This window comes from Lissotriton vulgaris, chromosome 8, assembly GCF_964263255.1.
Source record: "Lissotriton vulgaris chromosome 8, aLisVul1.2, whole genome shotgun sequence".
Classification (NCBI taxonomy): domain Eukaryota; kingdom Metazoa; phylum Chordata; class Amphibia; order Caudata; family Salamandridae; genus Lissotriton; species Lissotriton vulgaris.
In genome coordinates, this window is record NC_141696.1 from 341,544,602 (window position 1) to 341,559,701 (window position 15,100).

Consider the following 15,100-nt stretch of genomic DNA (forward strand, 5'->3'; position numbering starts at 1 on the left):
ACTAATTTTAGCAGGAAAATTGGTAGACATCCACCGGGGGAATTGTTGAATATTTATAGGGCAAAATGTGTAGCAATTGCCACTTATGGGGCAGGTATCTGGGGGTTTGCCAATGTTAACTCACTTCACGTAGCTGAAAACATTTCTCGGGTATCTTCTGGCAGTACCGGAAAGTACTTCTACACTTATTTGCCACACTGAACTGGGTATGCCTTATTTTGAAGATGTGATCAAGATACAGCCTGTACTGGTGTGGCACAGGGTTTGGACCACTGAAGAGTCCGTATTTAACCGGCACATTTTAAAGGATGTTTTAAGTATTGATGGGGAAAAAAAGATAAGATGGCTAAACTATGTTGAGAAGTTTTTTACTCAAATAGGCCACAAGAAATATTTCAATGACCCATCTTCCATGTGTCGGCTATCACGAAAGGACCTAAAAAATATATGTTTGTCATACCTGAGCAAGTCTAGAATTACAAGTGAAATGACTAAACCATTGATGGCGGCACATCAGCTTACCTTGATTACTGTTAACATACAGCCTTACATTTTGTTATCTACTAAGGACTTTGAAAGATTTAGGTTAACTCGCCTCAGGCTTAACATCTTGCATAGAATTTTAAGTTTGCCCCAGGTAAATGACTGGTCAAGATCACTTTGTAACTGCCCATGTGATGATATTTCAACTCAGTCGTCCATACACATCATGTTATTTTGTAAATTTTATTCTATACCCAGAAAAAGGTGGATTGTCCCTGAGCTAAAAAGATTGCAATTAAGACTGTGTCGTCCTGCTTTCTTGGAGATACAGAACTTAGACAATGTATTTAGTATCGCCTCTGTCACTGCTTTTTAAAAAAGTATTTTTAAATCTCGTAATTCACTTAGATTATGAATTTATACAACAGTTTTTATATACCATTTTAATGCAATTCATGTAAATTGTATTATTGTACTTTTATGGTTATTTCTTGTAGTATAACCGAATAAAGTTCTTGGACTTGAACTAACTTGGATTTTCCTAACTTCCTGAAACTTGAGGCCTGCATTCGGAAACTAACGTATTCAGACAAATACCATCTCTACCTCTTTTCACTCACACTCTATCCAGAGCAGGGGCCAAGGTTTCCAAAATATATAAATACCCAAGGCCATCTCCCTCTAAACTCTTAAAAGGTACACATTTGAAATGGGTAAGAGAGGGCCTGCAGACAGAGTACCAGAGAGTACCAGGGACTGGACTAAAATCCTACACTCTCCTTCTTTGCACAAAGTAACTCCTGTCCTGGCCCAAACTAAACTAAAGTTAATTTATAGAACATTTGAAACCCTATTCCGTCTACACAGACTGAAACTTAGAGAAACACCCAGTTGTTGTAACCGCAACCAAGGTGTTGGTGACTGGTCACATTTGATTCTATATTGCCCATCCATATCAAAACTCTGTGAAGACATCTTTGAGTTAAACAGAACCCTCTTTCATATTCACCCCCAAAAGGAATTCCTGTTCCTCCGAACGGGTGCCTTGATTTACACTTGAAACATTAAGATGATGGCCATTTACTAGACCTTTTATTCACACTAGCGTGCCAACTCATCCTTAATAACTGTAAAAATGCAGATACTCTTACATCAACAATCTGAAGGAACTGGACTTCCTTAATCAGGGGAGCAGACAATATTTTGTTACAGTCTACCCCCTGGAAAGCAAATTCAAGTTTAATTTGGTCTATGCTAATTATTTAATGACCAACACAAAATCCCCAATGAATAACTCCCACTCCTTGTTATCATAGGTTGGGGACCTCATAATAGTGGCTCCAGTGGTATTATTCATACACACTACATCAAGCGCTCCAGAATTCTATACACCATTCCAACAGGTGCAAATTGCGGTTACTGCACATTGATTTTTTAGCATGTATTATGAGTATTTATATTATTGTCATTTTTTTATTGATTAGTATCCAATATACTTCTACATAAATGATCCTGATCCCACAAAAAGTTGACAGACTACCGAATAATCTTCATTAATTAAGGATGACAGACATGCGACAAGCCTACATGAATTCACAACTACCTTGTATACTTCTGTATTATTTTCCTTTTTGTGTAGCCTTGCCCTTAACCTGCTCACAAGCCAAATCAAGACTTCTGAAGTTTTCACAACACTGAACTATGTTGAAAGTGACCAGAACTATGAGAAGTGGTGCAAGTTCATAAAAACGCCCTATACAATCCATGTTAGAGGAACACTGGGAATAATTTACTTGTGTCAAATGGATCAACTCAGGATTTTCAGTTGAAAGGGCATGCAAGTAATTTGCGAAAAGTAACAATACTCCTATGTGTCACAATAAGATGCCACTAATGTTAATTGGAAATCTCAGAGCAGAAATGTAGCTATATTCAAAAATCGACAGGACTTCAATTATGACCAGTATACCTAAAAAAATTAAAGTCTACCATATGCAGCGTAGAAACATTAATATCCAGCGAGCTTTAACTTGTGGTCCAATTCAACAATGATGGGCGAGGGTGACTGGTGAATTAGAAAGACTTGCAACTTTACAAATGTCCCAAACACTGAGATACTGTCAAATGTGGTTTCTTGAAAACTACAAGATATAGTACATGATCGATTTTTTAAAAGAGCCAAATTACTCAGCAGCAGATATTCACTGAAACAGGAAACAACTTTGTAAACCCTAAATTGAGAAATGGTCTAATAGATAGGTTTCGACAGAACAAAGGATGCAGTTAATGAACCAAGCTAAGGGATACATGGCCATAAAACAAGCATTGGAAATGCAATAGGTCTCGCATTAGAAAAGTTGGAGCTATTGGTCTTGTAAATCTAATATTTTTTTAAGTTATGCTTATGTTTTTATAATATCAAATGTATTTATTTTGTTATTGTAAATGTGACACCTATAGCATTATTTAAACATTTTTTGTCATTTGTAATAAAGCTTGAAACATTGGGAGAACATATTTGAACGAGTGATGTGGTGATGCTGTGGCTGCGCTGAGTGATGCTGTGGCTGCGCTGAGTGATGCTGTGGCTGCGCTGAGTGATGCTGTGGCTCCGCTGAGTGATGCTGTGGCTCCGCTGAGTGATGCTGTGGCTGCGCTGAGTGATGCTGTGGCTGCGCTGAGAGATGCTGTGGCTGCGCTGAGTGATGCTGTGGCTGCGCTGAGTGATGCTGTGGCTGCGCTGAGTGATGCTGTGGCTGCGCTGAGTGATGCTGTGGCTGCGCTGAGTGATGCTGTGGCTGCGCTGAGTGATGCTGTAGCTGCGCTGAGTGATGCTGTGGCTATGCTGAGTGATGCTGTGGCTGCGCTGGGTGGTGCTGTGGTTGCGCTGGGTGGTGCTGTGGTTGCGCTGGGTGGTGCTGTGGTTGCGCTGGGTGGTGCTGTGGTTGCGCTGGGTGGTGCTGTGGTTGCGCGTGGTGGTGCTGAGTGATGCTGTGGTGGTGCTGAGTGATGCTGTGGTGGTGCTGAGTGATGCTGTGGTGGTGCTGAGTGATGCTGTGGTGGTGCTGTGGGTGTGCCGAGTGGTGCTGTGGGTGTACTGAGTGGTGCTGTGGGTGTACTGAGTGGTGCTGTGGGTGTACTGAGGTGGTGCTGAGGGGTGCTGTGGTTGCGCTGAGTGATGCTGTGGTGGTGCTGAGTGATGCTGTGGTGGTGCTGAGTGATGCTGTGGTGGTGCTGTGGGTGTGCTGAGTGGTGCTGAACGAGTGCAATCAGGGGAGCAGAAGGCAAGAAAAAACAACAAGCCGGGTGGAGTTTTTGTGGGTGTGTGCGTGGGAAATTAGTTAGCACAATAGATCTTAAGGTTTGGTAGTGTAGCAGGTACAGGACAGCAATATAGATGGTAAAAGGTGTTGGTCACTGAGGCTGAGACACGGTATATGCCTCAGCCTTGGTGTAAAATGATGGCAAATACTAATCGGATAGTAAAGCGCAATCCACCGAGCTGTTGAACATCTAGGTTCTGTACAAGGATAGGCTCTGGCCGGGATAGTGCTGGAGGGGGCACTATGGGTCATGACACTGCATGCTAAGTAGCTTGTTGCAATCAGTGGGCCCATGTCATCTGAGAGCTCTCCATTTCGGTGTTCTGTCTGTGCCAAAGCAGCACTGTGTGAAAGAATTTTGTATTATATATACACTGTATATATCGCAGACTTAAGTTTTCAAATCTGTTCGTGGTCCTGATGAGAGCCACGACCCGTCTTTAAATCTGATTTAATCATTGCTGTGCGTTTGTTCGTTGGTACTGTTTTGGTGCAACAGAGTTTTTTGCTGCCACCTTTGGTCACGCATCTTGCTTTTACTGCAGGCCATTAGGCAATGTGTATGAATTATTTTCGAGCATGCACTGCCCTGCAGGAGGTGTGACTGGGCAGGACAGCCGGTTTCTGAAGCACCCAGACATCAAGGCGACAAGCGCCGCTCAAAGGAGAATGAGTGATTTATTCAGACGCTCTTCTGCAGTGATAAACATCCTGATCAGAGGCAAAGTTGAAAAAAAAAATCACGGACTCAGGCCTGATTTGTGAGACGAGTCCTTACACATGGGAGCTGCTGTGGGTGGAGCACGAACCTTCCGCTTTCAAATATTACAGTAATGCACAAACAAATATACTGCCTAATTTGTTTTACCTTTTGAATAGAAAGAAGAGAATCGTGCATGGGAAGCCTGATGCCACTATTCGAAGTGGCAAAGCATACATGTTGGTTCCCAAACTGTATGCTTGTTGCGTGGCGCCCCAAGTTACTTTTCACGGAGCACAGTAGTGCTGTGACACAAACATTGTGAATTACTGTAGCGTTAATTTTAATTGACAAAAAATAGCCAGCTCGAAGAGGTGATGGGGTCAGGCAAGCAGTGTTATGGGAGGGGTGAGGGGGTCAGCCCGCTTAAAGCAAAAGTGAATAATAAAAAAAGAAGTCTGATGTTGCATGAAGCGAGGGTCAGCTGTGGAGTGGGGAGGGGAGCGCTGGGGAAGCAACAGATGCATGTATTCATGTAGAGTGTTAGAAAGAAAGACAGAGAGGAAGACCGAACCGTTTTAAAACTTAAGGGGACGGACAGAAGCGATGGAGTGCGGGGCATGCAAGGGGGTGTGACACGAGGATGAGAAAACAGTAGAGACGCGAACGAGAAGTGAAAGCAACAAAATGTATGCTTGTTGCGCGGCGCCCCGAATTACTTTTCACAGAGGACTGTAGTGCTGTGACACACACATTGTGAATCACTGTAGCGTTAATTTTAATTGACATAAAAACAGCCAGCTCGAAGGGGTGATGGGGTCAGGCAAGCAGTGTTATGGGAGGGGTGAAGGGGTCAGCACGCTTACAGCAAAAGTGAATAATAAACAAGAAAGTGGGAACGAACAAGTTAAAAGAAACTGGTGAAAAGGAAAGCAAAACAAGTTTAGAAAACAAGTTAAAACGAGACGCGGTCTGGCGGCCGTGAAAGTTAAAGTACAGCCGGCCTGCCGTGAATAATTAGGGGAGGAGAAATGCCTGAGGCAGAGCGCACGCTGGGGGAAGCTTGTGGGAGGGAGGCTGGTGGCTTTGATGCGTGCACGCGCTTTTCACGGGCACTGCATGAAATCGCCCGTGTATCTCTCGCCAGCAATGGGCAAGCGCATTAGCAGGCGAGACCTAAAAACAAGCATTGGGTGGGGAGGGTGTTCCAATTTGTTATTTTTGTCTTTTATTTGGCCAAATATAGTAATGCGATTGTCTGGTTGCACCCCGATGAACACAGAGCACATTGGCTTGTTCCTTACTTCCTTTGTTTTGGAAATCAAAGTTTTTTTTTTTAAACAAAACAAGCATTGGCAAACCCAACACGTCTCGGCAATCCGAAAGCTATAGGCAATGGCAATGTAAGTATTTGTGTATGGCTCAGGGGCTGTTTTTATTGAAATACGCAACTGTATTAAGACTGCCAACGCCTATAGCTCTCAGATTGCTGAGACCTATTGGCTTTGCCAATGCTTGTTTTAGAAACCGCAAACGTGTCTGTAGTTGTTCTCACTAAAGGCATGTCCGTTTTCGAGGGGGGCTGAATAGCTGTCTCCGCAGAGATGTGGGGAGAGGGCTCAAAAACGCTGGTGTAAATGGCACAGTTGGCAGTGAGGAAGCTGCATCACTGTTGAAGCACACATGCACAGAGGGATTATTACAATCCCTCAGCAGAAGAAAGCCCTTTTTGCCTACACAGAGGGATGTTCACAATCCCTCAGAGGAGCAAAGAAACTTCTACTCTTGCACAGAGTACCAGGCTCTTTTACAGATTAGTAGGGCAGGGGGGTTATTGGCATTTTAAGTTGTCACAAGAGGCAAATGGAAAGAGAGCCCAGACTGAGTGAGGGGGGAGGGGGAAGCAGGTTAGAAATGGAGAATTCCATGAAAACAAACATTCCTAGAATTCAGCTTCTTTGTGCGCCTGCGTCCCTCGTGTCCCTCTTTGCTTTAGGCATTTGGATAGTTCCCGAAGCTAAAAAATAAGCATGGTCAGTTTCTGTGTTTTTATCAAACACTGACCACTAAGGAGAAACTAATATTCTGGATCTCCAGCTGCCTCCAGTTGATAACACAATCTGGCCAAGGTGTCCTGCTGGGGTAGATGGTGCGGAGGTCCTTCCCCCTGGGCTCATGCAAGAGGACAACAAGGATTTGCTTGTCCCCCACAGTTGGCGACTCCGTGAACCAAGCTATTTTTGACAGTGCAGCGTCTTTTCTTGTAAAAGTGGATGCAAAATTAACTATGGGGGGCTTAGTCTACCCTCAACAGAGAGGCGTGTCGCAAATATCCGACCGCTTTGGATGTGTGTGTGTGTGTGTATATATATATATATATATATATATATATATATATATATATATATATATATATATATATATATATATATATATATATATATATATATATATATATATATATATATATATATATATATATATATATATATATATATATTTTTTTTTTTTTTTTTTTTTTTTTTTTTTTTTTAAGTTCCACAAGTTGCCTTTCTTTGGAAAGCACTCACAGCAAGAGTTTTCAAAGCGCAGGGACACCTTTAAATGAAAGACAAATCCAATCTTATCGCATGCCTCGCCTGACGCGTTTCAGAGATAGACTCTTTCCTCATAGGCCACATGCTCTGCAGTGATTGTTTCAAAACTTCACCAACTGATTATCCCCTCTTTAACCCCTTCCATGCTGATGACGGCCCCCATCCGTCATGCATTACAGTGCTCGTGTGCTCATGACGGCTGGGGGCCGTCATAAAGCCATTGATTCTTCAATAAGCCTAGCACACGAGAAAAATCGGCCCAGCATGGAAGGGGTTAAGTATCACGCCCATCCAGGCATTTGAAATGTTGCATCACGGGAGTTGAAGTGCAAATTAAACCCACGTGGGTGAGAAACAAAGGACACTTGTAAATATAAGCAGCATACCTTCTTTATTCAGTCAAATGTTCAGTCATTAAAAGTGCCCCCATAAGTAAAGCACATCTTGCTGTTCCAATGTAGCACAAAATCGTCTCGTGCCACTGGACTTGCCATGAATCCTGCAAAGGTGCAATCCCCGACCTGGCTGGGCCGTACACATTTGCACTCCAACTCCCGTGATGCAACATTTCAAATGCCTGGATGGGCGTGATACTTAAAGAGGGGATAATCAGTTGGTGAAGTTTTGAAACAATCACTGCAGAGCATGTGGCCTCTGAGGAAAGAGTCTATCTCTGAAACGAGTCAGGCGAGGCATGCGATAAGATTGGATTTGTCTTTTATTTAAAGGTGTCCCTGCGCTTTGAAAACTCTTGCTGTGAGTGCTTTCCACAGAAAGGCAACTTGTGGAAATATATATATATATATATATATACACACACACACACACACACACACACACACACACACATACATACATACATATATTTGGCTCACTATCCGTCAACTCCCCTTCACTCACGGCCGGGTGCTGTAGCAGCGGGGGACTGAACCCACGGGTCACACTGAGACCAAAGCTCCTTGCACAAAGAAGTACATAGCACTCACGGGGACAGGTCCAATAAATTTATTGGGCAAACACTCACAGACGCGTTTCGGCAACCGCCTTTTTCAATTAGAGGCCGGCGCCACAATCAGGCAGTGTTTAAATACATCCAATCAACAAAAATGAAGAAAGGACTCATGTGCTATACAAGCCACCATTACTAAGTGGTGTAGATTCAGTTACAATCACTGTCACAATTGAGCCCTGGATGGGCAAATATAATCAGTAAAGCACAAAATATCATAATCAACAATACAGTACAATTTAGCCCTGAATGGGCATACACACGGAAATGTTAAAGAGCACTAGAATATACAACATACAGTATTAGAAAGAGTCAATTCCAAAAGAAAATTTCAAAAGAAAATCATAAATGGACTGTTAACTCCTCTCCAGCATTGAGGCCACCAGGTTTTTTGGTCTGGTTCTCGATGATATGGCGAGATTCTAACCTTCTTAGCTGGAGTAACCTGTTCCCTCCCCTTATATCTGCAGGCTCCTGATCCATGCAGGAAAAGCTAAGGAGTTCTCTGTTGCTATGGTGAAACACTCCAAAGTGTCTCGCCACTGGGTAAGTAACAGAGAGATGTGTCGCAAATATCAGACAGCTTTGGTTTTTGAGAGATATATATATATATCTCCGGCGGCAGGCTTGCTGGAGAATAAAGACTTCAATTGAGCACTGAATCTGGGTCTGTTCCTTCGTCATTGTATAGCTGTGTACTGGGGCGGCTGCTCCAGTTTGACGAACTTACGTTCATATATATATATATATATATATATATATATATACACACACACACACACATTACCTACTGGCGGTCGCCAGTAGGTAGTTATAGTTAGGATTTTTTTCAATGAAAAATCTCAAAATTCTATTTGGAATAACTTTGGCGTCTGTTGACGAATCTGCCTGAAATTTTCCTCAAATTTGCCTCGTGGAGCTCCGGTCCTTCCTTGAAAGTTTCGGGGGGATTCGTCAAGCGGGGGCCGAGATAAAAGGGGGGGGTCCCAAAACGTGTTTTCCCCATGTTAATTTCCATAGGGCGGTCGAACTCACTTTTAGCCCGAACGGCTGAATGGATGTGCACCAAACATTTTAGGGACTGGGAGCCCGATGTGCCTTTGCTATGTCTCAAGATATGTGCTCCAGTGGTTTTTGATTAATTTAGGTTAAAAAATATATATATCTATAGCAGCGCACCGGGAAGCGCTCCGGGCGCGCCCAGAGACTTGCGCACAGAAAGCTGATTGGCTCTCGTGTGTCTAAACATTCGAAACAGTCCGGAGCGGCCGCCATCTTGTGTCTCGGTAAAATCGAGACATAAGAGGTGGAAAAATCAGAGGGGAAAATGACCATAATAGGACAGGGATAGACCCCCCCCCCCTTGACCCCCTAGGTTTGATGTGGGGGCCATAAAAGGGCCCAGCGGGGCAAAAAAAAAAAAGGGGAGGGGTTTGGATTTGCGTGGGGGGGGAGCGCCCGGTACGCGCACCGGCGAGCGCACCGGGGAGCGTACCATGGGGAAAAATGAATAATATTTTTTTTAAATGTAGCCTTTTTTTAGAAATTGGAGGTAGTTCTAAAAAGAACTGTTTTTTTTCTTTTTTAGTTTTTAATTTTTTTTTTACTTTTTCCAAACGTTTTAAAAAAAATTGGGTATTTTTTTCAGAACAAAAACAAAACTAGGGAATGCAAAACTGCTCAACAGGAGCAAAAAAAAAAAGGGGGAAAAATTAGGGCGGAGGGGCGCAGCGGTGTTCCTCCCTCTTTCTAACAATCAGCTCAATGCTCTGCTCCCCATAACAGAGCACTTGGTCACACTGCTTACAACGAATTGCGCTTCTCCTATTAACATGACCAGAGAATCTGGATTTCATTAAAGACACGGAGGCTGATATTATGCATTATCCTTTAATAAGCAACTCACACAGCCGCACTACATCATAAAGGATAAGTTCTAGAGTTAACAGTGAACAAAGGATGTATCCAGGATATGATCTGCCTCTTAAAAGAATCGCAGCAGGGAAGAACTTCACACACGGAGAGAACCAAAAAGAGCTTGAAAAACATCGTGGAACGGACTTCAGTAACTCCAATATCTCAATGGAAAGCTTCTCAATGGACATCCGGTTAAATAGAATTGCCTGAAAGAAAGAAATGATTAAGAATCAAGAGCCTAGAGAGATATAAAATCTCATCACAATCAGAGAGATAACAGAAGCATAGGCATAATAAAAGATTAACAACAATTGAAGTAGTCAATAAGTTCAAAATCATAAAGACATATAAAAGTTGTAAAAGGGAGGAGGGAGGGCTAATGTCAGCCTCCGTGTCTTTAATGAAATCCAGATTCTCTGGTCATGTTAATAGGAGAATCGCAATTTCATTACAAGACCGGAGGCTACATTATGCATGTTCGTAGCCCCGAAGGACAACATCAGACATATGCTCGATAGGCTTGCAGTAATGACGAGCAAAGGTGTTAGCATTTGACCAGTCAGCAGCTTTCAGGATATCATCCAACTTACCACCTGACCAGAAGGATTTACTGGCCATAGCTCCTCTGATAGAGTGTGCTTGAAATTTAGAGAGGTCGATACCAGCAAGACTCATGGTAGACTTAACCCATCTAGCTATAGAGGTGGAAGAAACCGGTTTAAAAGGTTTCACAAAAGAAACTAAAAGTTGATTGGCATCGTTAGGGCGTAGGAGAGACATCCTAGCGTCATACTCTTTCATACAAGCAACCACACAAAGTTTAGGGAAAGTGTCAAAACGAGGATAAAAGATAAAATCGGACATGGTTTTAGTTCTTCTCAGTAATTCAAACTTGACACCAGAAATATCATAACATCTATTAGAAATGTCTAAGCTTTTGATGTCAGAGACTCTTCTACAGGAAACTAGACACAAGAGAGTGGCGAGTTTGAAGGAGAGAAATTTTCTACTAAGGGAAGAGTTATCTGGCCAAGAACAAAAAAGGTCTAAAATACACTTGACGGGGGGCGTGTCTAAGATGGCGGCGTGATCGGACGCAGGTCTCCGGAGCTCCCTGCCCGATCCCGCCATTTCGCCGAAAATTGCCAAAATCTCCTACTACTTGCACACGGGGGTGAAGGAAGATTCCCTGCTTGTGTGAACTCCACAACACGACCGCCACCCCCGGTGACTACCGCTGTGAAACCGCCGAGAGACCGGGACTTGGTGCCCTGTGACGGCGGCCGCGCCGGCGAGTGAGTGTTCCCTTGGCGGTTAACAGCGATCTGCAGCTCCTTCCCGGGGTGCGGACAATCCAGTGCACCCAGCAGCGCCCTGCCGGGCTCCGCCACCGCCGCTGCACCTACGGAGCCTCCGGGAACCGTCTGCCCCGCCGACACCTCCACCCGGGCCTGGGGCCATCCCTGGCCGGCAGACGCGAGGTCCCGGCTTCGGGCCTGCCAACGAAGCATTGGCGCCTCTCATCCCGGCCCGCCAGCGCAACCAGCGGTGATCCGGGCTGCCCTCCTCAACACGGTGCACGCTGTGCGCCCTCCTCTGCCACCACAACTACCGAGGGAAGCAGCGGCCGCCGTCCAATCGGCCCGTTGGATGCCTGAGGGGCCCAGCCGGCAGCTGTGAAAATCGAGGCCCCGGCTCCGGGCCTACTCCCCGCCCGCCTCGAGTTCCTTGCCGGGGGGCCAGCCTGAGAAGACCCGGACCCAGCGTGGCCCCTGATACTGCTCCCCCACGTCTCCTGGTGGCCCCCAACAGCCCGGGGCATAGCTGTATGGCCCTGGAGAACCAGACGGGCCACCGCCCTGACGCTGGAACTGCCTGGTGAGCAGAGAACCCCGAGCACGCTGAGCTCCCACAGGTGAGGAGAGTGAAAGGGGGTGCGGGGAAACTTCGGGGGGCACAATCGAGCCTCCGGTGAAAGGCTAAGTGTGTGGGCCAGCACTGCATGGTACTGGACGTCGTCCCAGGAGCACCTCGCAGGGTGGTGAGGCAACACTCCCTACACCTCAGTATCTCACTGGGCAAGGTGCCTGCCGGCTCGGGTGGGCGCCATTTCTCTGCCCCCCCAGTTGACGGGTGATTGACTTACGGCACTGGTCCTTGCCCGCACACCAACAGGAGTGACCGCCTGGACACTTCCGTACCCTCTGCCCCCTTTCCGCCGCTTCACTGTCCCCCTCCGGGACCCAAGCTCCATTGCCCTACTGCCTGTCAGGGCCCCACGTCCTCCCGTGCCATGGCGGGACAAAGAAACAAGAAAGGGTCGCAGACACTCCCTGAACTGTTGGCTAAATCACAGCCCAGGTCTAGCAAGGACCCACCGTCCCCCGGGACGGGGAAGACACCGCCTACGGCCTTGGATGACCAAGTGCCCATCACCAAATCCTTCTTGGAGACACTATTCAACTCGCTCCGCGAAGACTTCAAATCTCTGAAGCAAGAGGTTGCAGGAGAAGTTAAAGAACTCCGGCTCGATGTAGAGGACCTCGGTGAACGAGTGGTCGCAGTCGAGGAAGCTGACCAAACCAGGAGCGCTGAAATTGAACAACTCCAACAGGAAGTACTGCGGCTCACTGACCAACAACTAGACCTCCAAGCCCACGCTGAGGACCTTGAAAACCGTTCCCGTCGCAACAACATACGGGTCCGGGTGGTCCCTCAGAAAGAAGGGACTGATGTCACCGCATACCTGCAAGCCCTCTTCAGGAGCATCCTGGGGGAGGCGGAAGTCTTTCCCATCCGCATTGACAGAGCACACCGAGTGGGGTCGCCCCGTAGAGCCCCGGCCCCACCACCGGACATCCTGGCTTTCCTTCTGGACTTCCCGTTGAAGGAGCGGATCCTCCGGGAGGCCCGGCGAGCCCAACCCATTCAGTTTCAGGGTCACTCCATTGCCCTCTACCAGGATCTCTCTTCCATTACTCTCCGGAAAAGGAAGGAAGGAATTCAAACCAGTGGCTGACTTTTTGCGGCAGAAGGAGGTTCCGTACTCCTGGGGACATCCCTTCCGGATAATATTCAAGTGGAACGGACGACTGCAACAGCTGCGGTCTCTTAAAGACACGTGTGACCTCCTGGGTCTGGACCAAGTTGACACTGAACCAGTATTCAGGAGTTAGCAGGGCTCTTCCAGGGGGGGCTGGCAGACTGTGCACCACAAACGATCCTCATACCGGCGCCTCAAACCAGATGCCTCTGTCATTTCCCGGGAGCGTGAGACTGCGGTGGCGGAAGTGGCCAAAGAAACCTCTTCCCCAGAGTAATGACCACTTCTGATAGGGAGACTATACATCGCAAATGCTCTGCCCCAAAGGCGGGTGGGTCGGGCGGGGAGGCCGCTATCGGAGAGGACCCCTTCAATGTTCTCTACCACGATTCTGCGTGAATCGACAGGATTGGGACTACAGGTTTCAGGGATGTTGGGACTGGGTCGAGGGGAGGGGGGGGGTCGGGGGTTTTGTTGCATAACCGCCGCCCGCGACCATTCTTATCTATGTGTACTGCCTTGCATACTTTGGTGGCTATGGGTTGTTTCGGAGGGGGGGGGGGGGTTGTTGGGTTAGGGAGGGATCCATGGTGGGGACCAGTGTGCCAAGCTAGTTCTGTCCTTGTGCCTAGAGATACTTCACTGGTCTGCAGATGCCGACATGGGTCATACGTCCAGGCACAAAGTCCACGACCAGACACACTGAGAGACCGAGTCATACACAACCTGCCATATACCACCCCATGCTCCTATAGCGCGACTACTGTCCACTCTGCGCTGTATCACAGGCCCCCTGCGCGATGACAGACACTACTCTTAAGGTTATAACGCTTAATGTAAAAGGGCTAAACAACCCGATCAAGAGGAGAGCTGTTCTCTCCTACTTGGAAAACTCTGGAGCGGATGTTTGCCTACTACAAGAGACACATCTCCTGCAGAAGGACTGGCATAGGATGCGCTCGCGAGCCTTCCCACAGCAATTCTTCTCCTCCCTTCCGTCGAAGACTGCCGGGGTTGCGATTTTAATCTCTAGATCTTTACGGGGGAGGGTGGGTAACAGGGTGGGGGAGATCAGGGGCCACCTCCTGGTACACACTTTATTTGGGTGACAACACTTACGATTGGCTCCATTTACGCCCCTAACACAGGTCAGGAGACTTTCCTGAAAGGGGCCATTTCCGAAGCTCTCCAGACCCCGCATGCATCCCTACTCCTGGGCGGGGACCTTAATGTTGTTATGGATACGCACGCCGATCTATCCGGACACCGCTACGGGGGAACTGGGGCTTTGTCACCCGCCGGTCGTGACTGGCTGTCAGACAGGGACTTAATAGACCTCTGGAGAGCCCAACACCCGGCCACCTCACAATTCACATTCTACTCACATGTGCATCGTACCTACGCCAGGCTCGATCATTTCCTGGGCTCCTCAGACCTCCTTAAGATTCTTGAGGAGGTTACCATAGTACCTGCGGCCATTTCTGACCATGACGCAGTGGAACTCTCCCTCACTCTCCGAGCAGCCCGCCGTCCCCGAGGCCCGTGGCGCCTCCGCGAAACCTTGCTACAACGACCTGATGTCACTAAACGTATTGGTGAATGCATTGATAAATACCTGTCCACCAACGACACATCCGACGTCTCGGTGACAGCTCTCTGGGGAGCTCTGAAGTCGGTCGTAAGTGGCGAACTTATAGCTATTGCTGCGGCGGAGGCCAAAGACCGCAAGAAAGAAACGGGAAGACCTCACGGCGCAAGTAGCGGAGCTGGAGCGAGTTCACAGTCGCACCTGCGCCCCCCATGTGTGGAAACAGCTAAAAGCGGCTCGGGCCCAATTAGCTAGTCTAGATATTGATAGAGCGGAATTCGCAGCTCTCCGCCTACGACATACTTACTATGTCGGAGGAAACAAAACGGGTTGTTTACTGGCTAGCGTTCTGAAAGCCAAGACCCAAAGGGCCAAAATCAATACTTTGGTAGGTACCGACGGTGAGGTGCTCACTGACGACGCCCAGGTAGCCGAGGCAT

The 15,100-nt window shown here is 47.0% G+C and overlaps 1 protein-coding gene across 1 annotated transcript in view; it reads right to left on the bottom strand.

Moving 5' to 3' along the window:
* The window catches only part of KDM6A (lysine demethylase 6A), a 789,178-nt gene that overhangs the window by 727,642 nt on the left and 46,436 nt on the right, over positions 1–15,100 (bottom strand). The window contains exon 3 of the mRNA XM_086936102.1: positions 9,999–10,235. Coding sequence (XP_086792228.1) covers positions 9,999–10,235 — 237 coding nt within the window. The remainder of the gene's footprint in view (positions 1–9,998; positions 10,236–15,100) is intronic.